The sequence below is a fragment of the Poecilia mexicana genome, unplaced genomic scaffold (genome assembly GCF_051168715.1).
Source record: "Poecilia mexicana isolate PSO_F unplaced genomic scaffold, ASM5116871v1 scaffold_12, whole genome shotgun sequence".
Lineage (NCBI taxonomy): Eukaryota > Metazoa > Chordata > Actinopteri > Cyprinodontiformes > Poeciliidae > Poecilia > Poecilia mexicana.
Genome location: NW_028263381.1, coordinates 12,568,173 through 12,584,944, shown reverse-complemented (window position 1 = coordinate 12,584,944; position 16,772 = coordinate 12,568,173). Strand labels below are relative to the sequence as shown.

Sequence of the window (16,772 nt, the reverse complement as noted above, 5' to 3'; positions counted from 1 at the left end):
ATAGTTTAAAATGTAGCTGTGGCTACACAACAATGATAATACTGACTGTGATGAATTTGCACATAAGAATCATGATTAGAAATCTTCAAGCTGACTATAAACTGCAGTCCTGTCCATTGACTTGAATGCAGAGTTAAATAAGTATCCATCCAGACATCCATTGGCTATTACTACTCATCCTTGCAGTGTTGCAGAGTGAGGGACTGGTGCCCATCTCTAGCAGTTTTTGAGCAAGAGGCCTGGACAGGTTGCCAGTCCACCACAGAGCCACACACACTCTAAGGGCGAATTAGAGAATTCAAAACCATAACCACCAGTCACGTTCATGGACTGTGGATGGAAGTACCCAGAGAGAACACAGCCAGAGAAAACATGCAAACTCCATGCAGAAAGACCCCAGGCTGGGATATTTCAGTCAGTCCATATTTTATTTCCCCACGGCCCAAAAACAACAGAATATGAAGATTGCACATGTTCATCATACAAATGAATTTAACTTTGTATGTCAGATCTGAGTCCCCACAATGTGGACAACAGCAATGAAACAAACTGTACATTTCTTTTCAGCTAAGGCTAAAAATGTGACTCAAGGTCACATTGATCAAAAAGTAAAAATTTCTAAAATACAATTTCTAAAACCTTTTAAAATCAGAAATGTTAAAATGTCATGTGAATATCAATGTGTTGCAAGGCAGGTCATCTCTTTTTGTTAGTGGCAGACATTTTAACATATCAGGAAAGGTCAAATAAAAATATATCAAATATTGTGGCTCAGTTTGAATTTACTGCATTTGGACTTGGAGCTTCAAGGTTTTCCTGCTTTGATGAATTAAAATGTCTGGCAAACATACTTATGCATAAAGAACACAATGTGTGCTTAAATGTGTAAAACAATTGGCACGGTAAAGACATTTATGCTGTCAAGTCGTCCCACGACAAAGTTGTGCTAATTGCTGATGTCGACACCCAAACTTGTAGCAAAGTTTTTGCTAACCACGAATAAATGGAAATGAAAAACAAGAGGCAACATATTAAAGGGGCAGTACAATGTACATTGTGGGTATAGTGTCATTTTATAGCACAATTAAGTATAGTAAATATGTTACCTTCAGTTATAAAAATGCTATATATATCAAACATGACTCAAAAGAAATTTGACTTTGCAATTTAACACCTTGAAATTGGGCCTCTGTGTCTTTAAGAAACTCCTGCTCTTTCTGATCCTCTGCCTTCAGGAAGTCACCACAACGTTTTTCCGTTAAGCCTTTAATGTTGATCTTAGGAACGGTGCACTGAGAAGTAGCTCCTATGATGACCTCAGCAGATGTGCATTTCCACTAGGTGTTTGCCAATTGCTGCTGACTAGTCTGGAGGGACTGAGTGGGGGAATGAGAGGGGACGAGTGCTCTGAGGTGGAAACCGCAGCAGCAAGGAGGAGCTGCGTGGAAAAGATATTGATCAGTGAGACCAAGCGTTTTGCACACCTGATTGGCTGCTGTTGGAGATTCGAGGATGGCTCAAACGTAAATGAAAGAATCAAAGCAACACTCCAGGTATGATTTTGATGAGGGAATAACATTAGAACACAATATAAAGCTCAAAAAAGTCAATTTTACATAATACTGCCCCTTTAAACAGATGGCCTGGAGTAGCGTTCTCAGATGCCTGCAGTTCTTATCAGATTTTCCTTCTTAATTTCTAAATATTTGTAAATTGAGGATATTTTTTAAATGCAGGAAACAATTCTTGCAATTTTAAACTCATCTGTACACACAATGTTTCCCTTGCATAGCTCATTATGAATTGCAGCATCTGACTTAAAGTTTCACAATTTTGACAAACGGTATCTTAAAATGTGTTATTCATTCCTAATATCTATTCAGAGATCACTATTACCTAATGTGTGATGTACCTAATCTGTGAACTGAAAAACTAAATGTGATTTCAATGCCCAGCCTTTGGAGGTAAAGTCAAATTGCAGTTTTGCTTTTTCATTGGCTCAGACAGAGTATGCCTACAGTAGATATAAAACTCAGTACTGTATACAGTATTACATGATCTAAAATTGCCATTTCTAAACGTAAACTGATTTTATAGTGCATAGAATCAAAGAAGCTGGAACTACTGTGTAAAGAAGGCTATCAGTGAAAGCTCATTAACCTTCAAAATAAAAAAAAAAGATTGAAAAAGTGAACCAAGTAACATCTCTTAAGTGCTGCAGTTTTTTTTCAGTAACAGAAACTTTTATCTTCAAAAAGAAGCAAAGGAAAAACTTTGACAGTGACCTGGCTCATTGACCTACCATTGTACTACAGTGCCATTGAATATGGCTAATTATAACACACCAAGAGTTCACTGATACAAATGCACCTTGATGTTTAGTTATTAAGTGCTGCTTCACAAGCTACAGTAAAAAAAATCAGTTCTCTTTTGAAAGATGGCAACGTTTGAAGTTTTCCTTGTCTTATAGAAATTTGTTATTATACCTAAGCTAAACAAGCAGGTAAAGTGAAGATGTAGTATCATTTCTATATTACTACATTCTCATTAAGATTTATTTTTGGTAATACAACCCACACTGCCCTGAGGTTAAAACTGAGCCTACTCTGGAGCAGGATTTCCCTTTAAATCACCTGACCTTGTACATAAATATCCAGCTCCGTCATAAAAATTATGGTAATACAGTTATATCACTAAGCGAGTTTGAAATCTTCCACCATGACACGGTTGCTTTCCAGAGTATCTGCATAATTGGTGCAAGTTTGCAGACTGGTGTGCTTCCAGTCTGCATGATCCTCTTTATTCGTGCTTCTTTCCATCATTGTAGACCTTCCTAAGGCTCGAGTCCAGCAGGAAATCCACTGACCTACAGTGTGCACAGAGCAGAACATGTGATAAATAATGCATCATGTTAAACTTAAACTTACGACACAAACTGAGATGGTAAACTGAGACTCAAAGTGGCCCAAAGGTTAAGGAATTAAATTTTTTTTGACTGTTTTCAGATTTAAAAATTTGATTACAGTACACCAAAAATATTAATTATATAAAATATGCATAATTAAAGTAGATGTATTAATTAAATATTCATTTAAAAAAATAACAAAAAATATATATTTTTTTAAATGTATCACTTTGTTCCATATGTTGGGGAAAGTCTCATTTGGATATCACCTAACTTTTCTCCACTACATGTGATGTTTACATTTAGGATTTTCTAAAAGTACCAATAATGTTGCTGCTAGTAAAAACAGCATATTCTTGATTCAGATTTTTTTTTTTATCCTCACTGAAGAAATAAATCCTACACTGACTTAAAGTTTGATTTTTCAAAAATGTTTGCTGTGAGATGATTCTGTTGCATTGAACGTTGACTTCAAGGGTTCTTGTTATTCATCTCAAAAAGGCTGCATATAATCATGGAGGACAGTGAAGAGTTGCTACCCGGTAAACCCAGCTTTACACTGTAGCCGTCATCTTGCTGGGGTTTGCCAGTGTGCTAAAAATAAAATATGTGTCAAGGTTAATTTGTCAAGGTAGCAGCAAGAACAGCTAAAATGACTAATCACAAGTCAAAACCTCAACTGTGAAGTCTTACTGCAATTTACACATGATCCAGATACGACCGGGACAAGCACACGTCGTCTGCCAACCTGTCTATTGGAGTGATGATGAAGGGGATGGTGGAGAGCCCAATAGCTGTGGTGGTCCACTTGCGAACAGGCAGAGGCCACTTGGTGGACTTGCCCAGCAGATACAGGGACGCAGCGCACACCCGGTTAATGGTGAAGCCCGGGATGATCACAGAGGCCAGGGCCTGCCACACAAACGTGTCCACGACCGCTACTGCCACTCGTGTCGTCTTCCCTGGATTGTCTCCGTGGGCCTGGAGGGACAGATGGAGGAGCAGAGGAGGAAGCATAGAGACTCAGTGGGTGGACAAAATAACTGGAGTGTTTTTTTGTTTTTTTTATTATCTGGTGGTGCATTGTATCCTTGTTTCCTGCTTTACACTTACATAAACGGAAAATCACATTTACCTGTTTTTTTTATGTGTAATAAAACTGAAATTGCACGTTCCACAATATATTTTAAGTGATGATTGTATTATTATTATTATTATTATTGAGGCTGTAGTTCATGTGTCTAATTTAAAGGCATGGAAAGCAATAGTTATTTTCCTCTGACCAGATTTGTAAACTGTGGAAATAGAAGCTGATTTTCTTACCTACAAATTAATAATTTAAATGTCATTACTAAGCCTGTAGCAATAAGCAGTTAATCAGTGCTGATTATTAACATTTTTGAAGGACAATTTTGTTTACAGGTACTTCAAATCCATTTTGGTTGTGTGTGGTTTGAATTTCCTTTTATGTATTGTTTTTGGTTGCGTTTTATTTTTGATATTTAAAATATTACTCCATTAAAGTGTGGAGTGTTCTAAATGTCTCAAAATGTCAATATTATAATTTTTCTCAATGATTTCTGGGACAATTTATCATCCAGCATGTTTTGTTATTGTGACAGGTCTAGCTATTACCAAATTTCCTTAATGAAAATACAATAAATAAAGGGTAATGTCTTACCACAGCTGCTTTTTTGCCTTTGTCCACTGCATCCGCGGTAACATAAGCAGTGGCCACAGCATAGCTGCCCCAAACAAAGCTCACTGGCACCAGCGCACGGAAGGCCTCCCCGACTTCATTGGCATAGCCTGGGGGAATACAAAAATAGATGCAGTTAGGAGTTTAACCTTGTTGTGTTCTCCAGATGTAAGAATAGTCTTGTTTCTGCAACCCAAGCGTCTGTTTTTAGATCTGGAAACCCAACACTTGATGACATAACTGAGTTTTTTATGAGTTTTTTTTTTAAACCAGGAAATGGAAATGCCTAGAGATGTTAGTATTACATACTCACAGAACAATTGAACACCCACAGTCTATTTGTGATACATAAACATATCAGCAATATTTGTATTTGATATGCAGGTCAAAGATTTTTTCCCTTATTTTTACGCAAACAAACCAAAAAACTGAAAGTCATACAACTACAAGTCTTGATTTGTATAACACAACAATGTTCCAAAAAATGTGCAAATATTTCCAGATTTCTGTGTGCACAATCCTAAATATAGACATGGAGATAATTCCTTAACAGACAGGATTAGAACTGAAAGCTAGCAGATTATGATTTTATAAGGGGGATGAACAGATTTCCATGTCAGTACATTGATACTGCCCCCCAGTAAGAGGGAGGAACTGCTGCAGTAGATGCATAAAATGCCCTTCAGACCGGATACTGCTCATGCCCTTTACTTTAAATGTTTACAGTACTAACAGAGACAAAAGTCACTGTACTGATGCTGAATACTATCTGCAGAACAATCAGACTGGAGTCTCAATTCGACTCAGAGGAAGTATAATGTTCCTTCTTTGTAGTTATGAGTCACTGCCTAAACTTGCTGAACGACTGTGCAGAACGCCTTAATACAGAGCTAAAAAGACTATTCGAGCCTAAATATTCAGCCATTCGTTTCGTTTTATAACATCAGAGACAATTTTCTGAACAATGTAAGACACACTTTGTGTCCTCTGGTAACAAACTATCCTTCAGACGTCAGGTTTGCTACAAATATAGCTTTAAAAGAGCGGGTAGCCAACTATGCTAACTCTGCTAAAAGCTACGGTGTTCCGACAGTTCCGGTGTCCTTATGTGCTCTGTTTTCTTACACAGACAGCAAGTCACTTCAAATACATACCTAAAAAGCGGACCCATGTGTCACGATAAATGTCAACCGTTTTTTCTTCGCTTGGACCCATACTTCCCTCTACTCCATCCCCGTATGATGTCCACAAATGCACGACGCGTGACGGGATCCGACGAACCAGCAGGGTCGTGAAGGGGGCGCGGTCTTTCCCACAGCATCCGACTGGCAGTACAATAGGTTACAGAACAAAAATCCAATATATGGAGCATCAAAAGTGCCACGATTTAATAAAATCAGTGAATCAATAAGGAATTATTAATAAATGTCATAACTAAAAACAAATATAATTCATTTGCTCATGTACATTGTTATTTCCTCCTTTCATAGTTCCACTACATGAACAAGCTATTTTGTATGCATGTACAACTTCAACCATTTATTTTCATTTTAGTTCAGTATTTTTTGTCAATAATGGTTAAATTGAAAGTCATAAAATTTTTCAAATATGACAAGTAATTAAATACTGTCTGAGAACTTTACACCTCTATTTCCACTTATTTTGTTTCTGATCCCCATTTGGGCCTGCCGACTCTTAGAAATATAACACATTACGACCCCTGCTCAAACCAAAATAACTCTAAGGGACCGTCTGTTGTTATCTTTATTGAAGTTATATTTTCTTGCATATATAATACATAAATTTATCAAGTTGTGGATGAACTAAAAATTCCTGGTCAATGGAAAAAAAATGGGTACAAAATAACCAAAGTTGTAAGCATACTGCAAAGAGTGAAACACTGGTGGTGTGCACCGATTGTTCCCTGCACCATGCAGGTGCTTTGAACACAACATGCTGGACTTCCCATTCAAACCTATATGTGACATGAAAAGAGGTCAACAGAGTTGTAAAATACATATACAGAAAATAAAGGCAATAAATTCTATGACAGGGTTGGTCTCATGTAATATGTGATACCTAGAAACTTATATTGTATCAGTGCAAATTTATATTGTCAGTGGATAGTTATGTGCTAAACTCAGGTTGCTGTGATAGGTTGTCATGGAACTTGATCTGCTGTTTGTTTAATGTGAAACAAACATCTTGACAACCGCCATTTATTTTTTACCTATAATGATTCTGCCCTTCTGAAAAACCAAGATGTCAATAACGTCATTGTAACTGTAGTAACAGATTGTTGATACTCTTAATCTAGTTAATTCATCTATTAAACATCATGCATTTTATTTGACAAGCACTACTTAAATGTTTTATTGATGTGTTTACTGACAAATTTATTTGATAATTTATGTTTCTTTTACCTGTGCAGTGAAAAGTTAGAATTTTCCGCAATCTAAATAAAGGGCAGTTCACACTCCCAATGTTTAAAAGAATGGATTGCTTAATGTAAAATAAAGCTAGTTTCTCCAATACCGTTTGATCTATTATTTTTGAATACCTGTCAACAATTAAATATCAATTTCATAAAGATATTTCTTAAAATATGGATATTTTTATATTGCCTGAAAGCACATAATTCAGAAAATTTACCATTGCAAACTTTTAAACAGTTGTTTGTTTCTAAGGATTCGTAGATGGAGACTGTAATTATTCATTTCTGTTTGTAAAATAATGCGACCAATTATAATCACGTATTATGACTGACAATCATATTAACCAATTAAAATGGGCCAAACAACACGGTGGCCCAATAGTGACGAAGCTTGCGTTCTTCGAGTTACGTGAGTTTTGACCCACCATGGCTGCCGTTAACAGTAGCAAGCTCAGCCGCTCCAAATCACAGCTGAACGTTATGTCCAGATGGAACATAATGCCGTACAAACTGCATTTAATTTTTACTTTCCTTCTTTTATTTGTAAGTCTGTGTTTTTCCGACGATGACCATGAAATGGAAGAGTTCCTGAAGCGGGAGTTTTCCCTCTCCAAGCCTTACCAAGGTATGCCATCCGTCCAGGAAAAGCGATGCAGGGGTGGGGGACAGTCTGGAGGACAGATGTTTCCAGAAGGATGCTTTCAGTAAATAAACGACACCTTTGTTAAAATGTATCGCTCGCAGCTTAACTTGTACGGAAGTCTTTTTCGGACAGAATACAGCTTCCCATCTTAGATTTAGCTGTTATACTTTACTGCTGCGTTACCATACTATTATTATTCTCTCTTAATCTGTTTTGTCTCTGTCGTTATTATGCCAGCTCTTTCTTTCTTTTTTTTTTTTTTTTTGGCTGACTAAGGAGACCTGCTTTGGTGTAGTCAGCTCTTTAGTAATGATTGTATCATTTGCGGTCGCAGGTGTGGGATCTTTAGGCTCCTCCCACTGGGAGCTGATGGGGGATGCCATGGTAACCACTGACCAGGTGCGACTCACACCGGACATGCAGAGCAGACAGGGGGCAGTATGGAGCCGCATTGTGAGTAGCACAATCTATTTCTAATAATTGATTTACTGTTTTACGTGATTGATGCTTGTAGAACAGTCAGTCTCTCTCTCTTAGCATAACAAATTTCCCCTATGTAGAGGAGCATTTGCTTTAGAGATTAAAGCAAAACTAAAGGTTTCTTTTAATATTCTTCTGTTTGATGTCACTTTACCTTTTGCTCCGTCTTTTAGCCATGCCACTTAAAGGACTGGGAGATGCAGGTGCACTTTAAGGTTCATGGGCAAGGAAAGAAGAACCTCAATGGTGACGGTCTGGCCATTTGGTATACCAAGGAGCGCATGCAGAAAGGTGATTATGATCAGACATAATGCAATGTAGCTTTAACTCACACTATTTCTATAACACTTTACTTTGATGTGCCTCCAGGTCCTGTATTTGGAAACATGGATAACTTCACTGGCCTGGGTGTGTTTGTGGACACCTATCCCAACGAGGAGAAGTACATAGAGGTATGCTTCAGCAGTCCTGCCTAAAGTCGGGTCAGTGAACTAGCGCCTCACACTGGCAAGGTGTTGTTGCAGATTCGTGTAAAGGGGCTGTGCTTGTGTTCTTTGTGCAATCATTTGGACACAGGCGCAGAAGAAGAGGTACACCCCGCGCACACAGGTAACCAGGTTCTGTGTTTAGAACAATGCAATGGAAATCCATCCTAGAGTTGCATGTCGCTCCCAAAACATATTGGTTTGTAATATTTTTTGTTCCTGCATGGTTTGCTGTGTGGTTTACTCACTGTTTTACTCACTCTAACATTTCACAAGACATTTAAATTGTTTTATATCCAAAATTAAATAAGAAACAAAGGTAACACTTTATTTGAAGGGGTGTGCATAAGACTGACATGACACTGTCATAAACATGACATAACACCTGTCATGAACATAAAGAAGTCTTTATGAATGCTTATGACAGTTGTCATAAAGTGTCATTCGGTAAATAATGACACTTTTAATGCAAAGTTGCTCTAAAAGTTGCATTAAAAGTCCATTAAAAGTGCCGACTTTGCATGATTTTGTAAATAATGACAATTTAATGCAACGTTGGCACTTTTAATGGACTTTCAATGCAACTTTTAGAGCAACTTTGCATTAAAAGTGTCATTATTTACCGAATGACACTTCATGACAATAGTCATTCATAAAGACTTCTTTATGTTCATGACAGATGTTATGTCATGTTTATGACAGTGTCATGTCAGTCTTATGCACACCCCTTCAAATAAAGTGTTACCGAAACAAAACTAAAAATAGGAACATTACGCCAGACTCCAAAAGGTTCTCATTAACAAGAAAATTACATAAGAAATTTTAAATGGCACTGATGCAGCTGCTGTCATAGGTTTAAAAATGCCAGCATCTTAAAGCTTTCCAAATAAATTGCTTTCGATGAGTTGAAGGCATTGACTTTATAATCACTCCACAGCCTTGCAAAGGTATTCACAGCTTCCTCCACATTTTGTCACAACATAAACATTGACCTCAAAATGTTTTATTAGGAATTTATGTCATAGATTAACACAAAGTACCTTTAGTTGCCCTTATAGCTGCAAGTTTCTTTATACTTTATGCATCTAGAGATAATTATTTTTCAAAAGAGATCAAGTCCAGTCATCTTGAATGGAGAGCAACTTTGAGAAATCAAGTCTGGGCCTTTATAAATTTGCTTCAATCAAAACTATTTCAAAGTAGTTGTGTTTGTATGTTTAAGGTTGTTGTTTTGCTGGGAGGTGAATCTTCAACCCAGTCTCAAGTATTTTGCAACCTCTAGCAGCTTTTTTTAAATGATTTATTATTTTTCCAGTGTGATGTTACAAAAGTAACAGTTTGGTCTCATCTAGCCAGAGCATCTTTGACATGTTTGTCCTCTCCAACTTTCATTCAGCTTTCAGAAAAGGTCAGCAGAGTAGAGTGCTTGACAGATTTTCCTCTCTTGAGCTTTTAATATGTAAAAAAAACAACAACTTTACTTTTCCTTTCATTTCACAAAGACACACCACTTTATCTTGGATTATCACATAAAACCTAAAAAAAAAGTTGTATGAAAGTTTATTTTCATACAATAAAGAATTTGTAAGCGGGGTGTAAATACTTTTTCTCAGCCCTGCACATTTTTGTTTTAACATGTGAGATGTGCATTGGGTTTATGCCATTTTAAAAAGGTCTTTACTGAAATGAACATCTAGATGACAGCAAATACTTATTTAGTAGCAAGAAAAACAAGACCATCACAGATTCAGTTTTAGATATTTTTTTATTCTGAACAGGAAATGAGATAAGAAAACAATACATCCTGGGTACAATTTTTTATTTTATTATTATCACTATTATTAATATTCTGACTTATCTATATAGGGATTGCTTTCCCAAACATTGATTCTGTGAAATGTTTCAGAGCTCCTATTGTGATTTCCACTGTGAAATGGTGTCTGTTTTTCATACAGATACAAGCAACATCACTGCTAATGATGATTTTAGAAACTTTTGTGGCATTATTTTCCATATTTCTGACCTTGTTGTTAATTCATCTTCATATTATGGTTATATGCCATGTTAAGCATTTTGTCAAATGAAGTATTTAGTACTAAGTATTTAGGTGTTTCCTAATCTTTAAACATTTTGTCAGCATTAACACAAAAATAAATAAATTAATAATAATAATAATTAGCATTTTTGTGTTTAACTTTTTTTTGTCTTTGTGCTACTTTCATTCATATAAAACCTTAAAAAAATAGCTGATTGTTGCACTTTTTTATGTTTTTGCTCATATCTTATGATGCATCTCAGCATTTTATTTTGTTTTTGCTATCATGATGGTATTGTGACCAGAAATCATTGTTTGTCAAAATGTGAGTGCATGACTGGAGTCAACTTGCATGACCCCATTAAAAAAAAACAAAAAACACTACACACAAAAATAAAAAGGAATATTTGAATCTCATGTGGAAAATGGAAAAAAAAAAAGTTCTTGCTACAACAATGTGTACTGAAAGTGGAGCATGCTTTATATCCTACCCACAACTTTTCAAAGTTCTGGCTGAATCATCTGATCTGATTCAAATAGTAAACTCATCCCATTCATCAGGTTTTTTTTTTCTCCCAGGTTTTAAAACAGCAGTTATCAAACCATTGATTAAAAAAAGAACAATATGGACAAACCACTACTGCAGAATTACAGGCCAACCTTCCATTCATCAAAATTATTGAAAAAGCCACTTCATCAGTTAAATAGCTTCCTAAGAGCGACCAACTTTGTGAGTCGTGTACGTCCTCAAAGCGATCAGCATCGACATCTTTTGATGAGAGATGAGTTTAAATCAGATTCTCCTGAAGTACCTTTGTCGTCTCTCTCCTCCCCCTCTTCGACTACAAGAGGATCTTCCCGTTCGTTATTGCCATGGTGGGGAACGGCACGATTAGTTACGACCACGAGCGGGACGGTCGCCCCACGGAACTCGGTGGCTGCAACGCCATGGTGCGCAACCAAAAGCACGACACGTTCCTCTTCATTCGATATATCCGCCGCAGGCTCACGGTGAGAAACCGCCGACAAGGAGACACGGCTAAAGAACGCCTACGCCAGAAATTTAAAATGTTTTTGTTTGGCTGCAATCTGTGGGGCAGGTGATGATAGACATCGATGGTCAGCATGAGTGGAGGGACTGTCTGGACATACCTGGAGTGAGGCTGCCTCTGGGATATTATTTTGGAGCTTCAGCGATCACCGGAGATCTGTCGGGTAAATCACTGAACAGCACTGAAAACGTTATCAGCCACTGCAAATTGTTCTGCTTCATTTAAACAGAGATTCATCCAGTTAATCTGTAAAAATACACACACAGACCAAAACAGAAGGAAGGTTTTGGCTCATCTTTGCTCGTTAAATCATTTTTGGAAGACTCAAAATCTAAAACAGACTATTTATGTTTTGTTTTTCTAAAACTTGATAGATAACCATGACATCATTTCCCTCAAACTTTACCAACTGACGGTGCTGCGGAGTAAAAAGGAGGAAGAGGAGGAGGAGCAGGATGTAGTAACTATCCCCAGCGTGGACAACATGGAGCTCCTCAGATGTGAGACATGCGGACAAAAAAACCCAAATAAAACATTTGTTCCATCACATTTAGATCATTTAAAATCCTCTCTCTCTCCGTCATATTGACTTTTGTTGTTTTTTCTCTTCTCTGCAGTGAGTCAGAATGAAGAAGGGATGAGTGGATTAGCCATTTTCTTCACTGTGCTCTTCTCCATGCTGGGATGCATCTTCCTCATCGTCATCGGCATGGTGGTCTACAGCCACTGGAACGAGAGCCGGCGTAAGCGCTTCTACTGAGGAACGCCGCAAAGGGCTCAGGGATTATGATGACTACTGTGGGCAACCGACCCAGCTGAGATCAGATGGGAAGTAAGACGCTGCCACTGAGCGGCGGAGCAGCGCAGGTTTTTTTACCCAGTTTGACAGACGGAGGAGGAGGAGGACAGGTTTTCCCTGCAACCGAAGCCATTTTTCCAGCAGTGGTTCTGAACCAGCTGGAGGGATTTACATTTTTCACCTCTGGTAGTTCTTCTAAGTAGCTATGTTCACTACACATACTCATAAGTTCCTTAGATGTAATAATGTTGTCCAGATGACTGCCTAAATTAACTTCTCAATATTTCAACTATGTTAAAAGTGTGAATTTTAAAATGCATGTCGGTCTTCCCTGGGCTGCACAATACACTGCAAATCTATTGTTATCCCAACATCTCTGTCTGGACTAGAGAGATCTGCCTGGACTGCAATAAATGCTAGGTAGTAACTAGAGATGTGCCTATCAGGTTTTTTCCTGCCGATACCGATCACCCATGAGGGCCGATCACCGATACCGATCACATAATTATTATTTATTTTTTTATCATAAACCCTACCGGTTACATTATGTGGAAAAAGGAACCATGAATTCACCTTAATTTAGACAAAAGCTTGTTTTTAATAACTTTTTCCAAGAATAAAACTAAACAAAACAGGCATTGTGCAAATTGTACTGCTATTGATAATACTATCTTTAACAGACTGATAACATATGAAGGCTCTGAAGAGGCTAAATAATACAAAGAGCCAAAATAAAACCTCTCAACATTGCCAAGAAGTTCAAGTATAAAACTTAACATTCAAAGGCAAAAACAGGTTCCATTACAATAAACAATCCAGAGTTACTGAATGAAAACTTCTTGTTAGCATGGCGGCTAGCTGGTTACTGCTAGCTCTGATTGGCTGTTTCTGACTGAGCGGAGTAATTATGCAGATCAGGGAGGAGATCGATTATTTTTTCAGAGATTATCTGTCTCATGTTAGGACAGCGAAAGTTTTAATATGTATGTAAAATTTATTTTTTTTAAGTTAGATGCTGCAGCTTTAAGCAGGTTCAGTGTGAGAGTCACTACCAGGTGGAGCAGAAGCGAAGCTCCGTCTGTGAAATATTACTACCTGTAGCGTAGCAGCGGTTCAACAGGAGAGCAGAACCAGCGTCTTACATCGCAGCTCGAAGACTTAAATAATTTTGCGGGTTATTTGTTTAGCTTTCTGACCGTCATGCTAATCCGGGTGAGTGTTTGTAGCTGTGCGCTGCTTTACCTGCTATCTGATCCTCCGTATGTCTTTTTTACTACCGCAGTGAGCCTCGATGTAGCCAATCTCCGTCAAGTATGGCACTGTTTTTATGCCATATTAGCTTCGTTGTGTTGATGCATTTTGACGTGCTTTAATTTTCCGCCGCAACACGCAAACTTCCCCATTCACTCAGTGCGTCATAGTTCCACATCGCTTAGGATTTGTTGCTGCGCGTTTGCGCAGTGTGAAGGAAAAAGGAGACCAGCTGCACAGGCAGGCTGCGAAATGAGAAGCAGGTGATCGGTATCGGCAACAAGAGCCAATGATCGCCGGTCACCGATCATGCACTTTTTCACGGAAATCGGCCCGATTATTATCGGTGACCGATCGATCGGCACACCTCTAGTAGTAACTGAAGTATGATACATTAAGCCTCTATACGTTTTGTAACACAAGTTGTTTTATTTAGCATGAGAAGTTTCAGAAGACGGTAAAGTCAGAAGCAGCTTTTTCAATGAAACGTTGTTTTTGAGATGGAAATAATGAATACATTTTGTCCAGAAGCTGGAAGGGTTTGCTCATTATCTGTGGCATATGTTTATTACTGTAATTTTATTTTTGTATGTCTTATTCATATCTTTATTGCGTCATTCACCACTGCCATCGAATTTCACGTTTTCCTTACATCATGCAGCCGTATTCTTTCCCCAACCCGAAAGGTAAATAAATGAGTCATTTTAAAATTTGGTCATTCAGTTGACCTTTTTAGCACTACATTTGATTATGAGCTTGAGAAAGATGTTCAACTTTAATTATTTATACAGTTGATTTATTATTTAATTTACTCCAAAGCTTCTTGCTGCACTTTATGTAAAAGACAAAAACGTTTAAGAGAAATACTATGTAAGATCCGTCCATTTATACTTTACATTAGTGTAGTTATTTTGAACTTGTTTAATTTAGCTAATATAATTTAAATTGAAACTAGTTCGGGTTTTTCCAGCTGTTATGAGGCACAAGAGGTTGAATTGATGTTGAAAGTTTGGTTTGATAAAGAATAACATTATGAGGGAACTTTTAAGTTACCATATTTTCAGTTTAAGAAAAATGAGGTGGACTTGTATGCTATCGGTGCATTTTGTGTGGGAGGAAAAACGCATGACGGCCAAATAGGTTCTTTTTATGACAAACTGAGATGGTTTGCAAACTAGTGTAACAGTTTGTTTTTTTTATCATTATCTGGATAAATTTAGTAGTGCCTTCCCTGAATTTTGTCTGGAAGGTAACATTGTATAAAAATTTCAAATTTTAAGTAACACATTTTTCATGTTGCGTTAACAGATACTCTGTTTCTTGATCTTAGCTTAGGAAGGGATTCTGGACCCAATTTCAGCGTTTTCCACTTGTTTATTGATGTAACTTTGGTTCTGGTCAGGATTTTTAACAAAACTGCCTCCCTTCTTACCTTGTACTATCACCATGGTAACGTGTGCTAAAAGCTTAAGCTGTTCCATGGGCACTTAGCGATCCATGTACTGGATCGCTAAGTTTCCTTTAGCGATCCAGTACATATAAAGCGCCTTCTCTTAACCAATCAATGCCCTGAGAAAACGGAGTGGCGAAAAAAATATTGTGTTAAAGGAGCAGCAGCATTTTCTCTTTCCTTTCACATGATTATCATATGCTTCACAGACATTTTTGGCACCACCAGAATGGATCCTTATGTACCCGAAACAGGCTGACTACGCTAAGTTTAATTTTCTCCGTCTCAGAAAACTAAACTTAGGTTTAAATATGTGACAGTTTTCTTCCTGTGTCTGTTGAAGCTCCTTCCTATTAGAACCCCTGACTGTTTTTAATCCAATGCTGATTTAGCAAATATCTTGATGCAGAATTCTAACCTGTTTACAGTATTTTTCGTGGCATCTATTAATGCTCAAATTCATCACCCTCCAAATTCACAATCTTTTCATGAAATGGTGCATGAGGTGTATGTCGTCCAGACTGCTGTTTACGTTTTGAGTAAAACTGATTTGAAAATGTTCATATGTGTTGAAGGCAAATAATTTATTGTTGGATGTGATAAAAGATATGAAGATATTTTATCTCTACTGGCTTCCACCAGTGCAGAGTTTGAACACGGCTAGTCTGGGTTTTTAGGCATTTACGAGATAATGTGGGAGAATTTAACTTAAAATATATTTATTAAAGATATTTTTTTCCTGTGAGAGGCTTGAGATTTGTTAAGAATGTAAGCAACATAGCTGCTACAGACAGTCGTTCTCTTTCCTTACACTAAAATGACCTTTTGTTTGTCGTTTCTTTTGTTACGAGTACAAACATGTCTCTTGTCTGTGTTGCATATCTTTGCTGTCAGCACATACAGGTCTGACGCAACAGGCTGGTGTTGATGCACATCATCTTTATGCTTCATATTTGTTTGATTCTTTTTTGTAAGATGACTAGCATATTATTTCCCATGACACTCATTTGCATTCTGTGTTTTTTTTTTTTTTTTTTTAAATAAAATGTGTCTTATCTACTGTTCAATATAACAAATCTCTTCTGCTTTTTTAGTCCCGAGTATTTCACTTTGGCATTTTGTAGGACAAAAATATATTTGCAAATGTCCACTTTATTGTTTTAGTATCTTTAAAATAAGTACATTTTGTTAATAGCACAAGCACTATTTCACAAAATTTAAAAAAGTACCTTTGATTACATTAAATCAGGGAAGGAACTGTTATTTCTTTTCATATTGTCAGTAAACAGTATCAAAGTATAAACATGCCACATATTTGTTTCAGAAATTTTTAATATATAATTATAAATCTGAGAATTTGTGTCCATATATCACTATTTATATTTCTTTTTTTTCATGGTTCTGTGTTGCAGGACATCACATTTGGTCAATTAGTCTGACCATAAAGTCGGTGGGTTTATCCACACTGCTGTAAACAAGGTGATTGGTTGAGATACTACGCAGGTTAGCCAATCAGATGTTTGGGTCTGCCTGGGGTAT

The 16,772-nt window shown here is 37.2% G+C and overlaps 2 protein-coding genes across 2 annotated transcripts; one reads left to right on the top strand and one right to left on the bottom strand.

The window, feature by feature from the left end:
* Nucleotides 1-409: 409 nt before the first annotated feature.
* On the bottom strand, nucleotides 410-7,963 carry mtfp1 (mitochondrial fission process 1). Its single transcript, XM_014986372.2, has 5 exons — nucleotides 7,660-7,963; nucleotides 5,759-5,929; nucleotides 4,587-4,714; nucleotides 3,654-3,886; nucleotides 410-2,866 (listed from the first exon to the last, which is right to left on the bottom strand). The coding sequence occupies exons 1-5, from the start codon at nucleotides 7,670-7,672 to the stop codon at nucleotides 2,800-2,802; spliced, it is 612 nt and encodes a 203-aa protein (XP_014841858.1). The 5' UTR covers nucleotides 7,673-7,963; the 3' UTR covers nucleotides 410-2,799.
* lman2la (lectin, mannose-binding 2-like a) lies at nucleotides 7,412-16,309 on the top strand. Its single transcript, XM_014986367.2, has 8 exons — nucleotides 7,412-7,663; nucleotides 8,016-8,134; nucleotides 8,335-8,452; nucleotides 8,531-8,613; nucleotides 11,531-11,692; nucleotides 11,782-11,896; nucleotides 12,108-12,233; nucleotides 12,351-16,309. The coding sequence occupies exons 1-8, from the start codon at nucleotides 7,465-7,467 to the stop codon at nucleotides 12,491-12,493; spliced, it is 1,065 nt and encodes a 354-aa protein (XP_014841853.1). The 5' UTR covers nucleotides 7,412-7,464; the 3' UTR covers nucleotides 12,494-16,309.
* The last annotated feature ends 463 nt before the right edge of the window (nucleotides 16,310-16,772 follow it).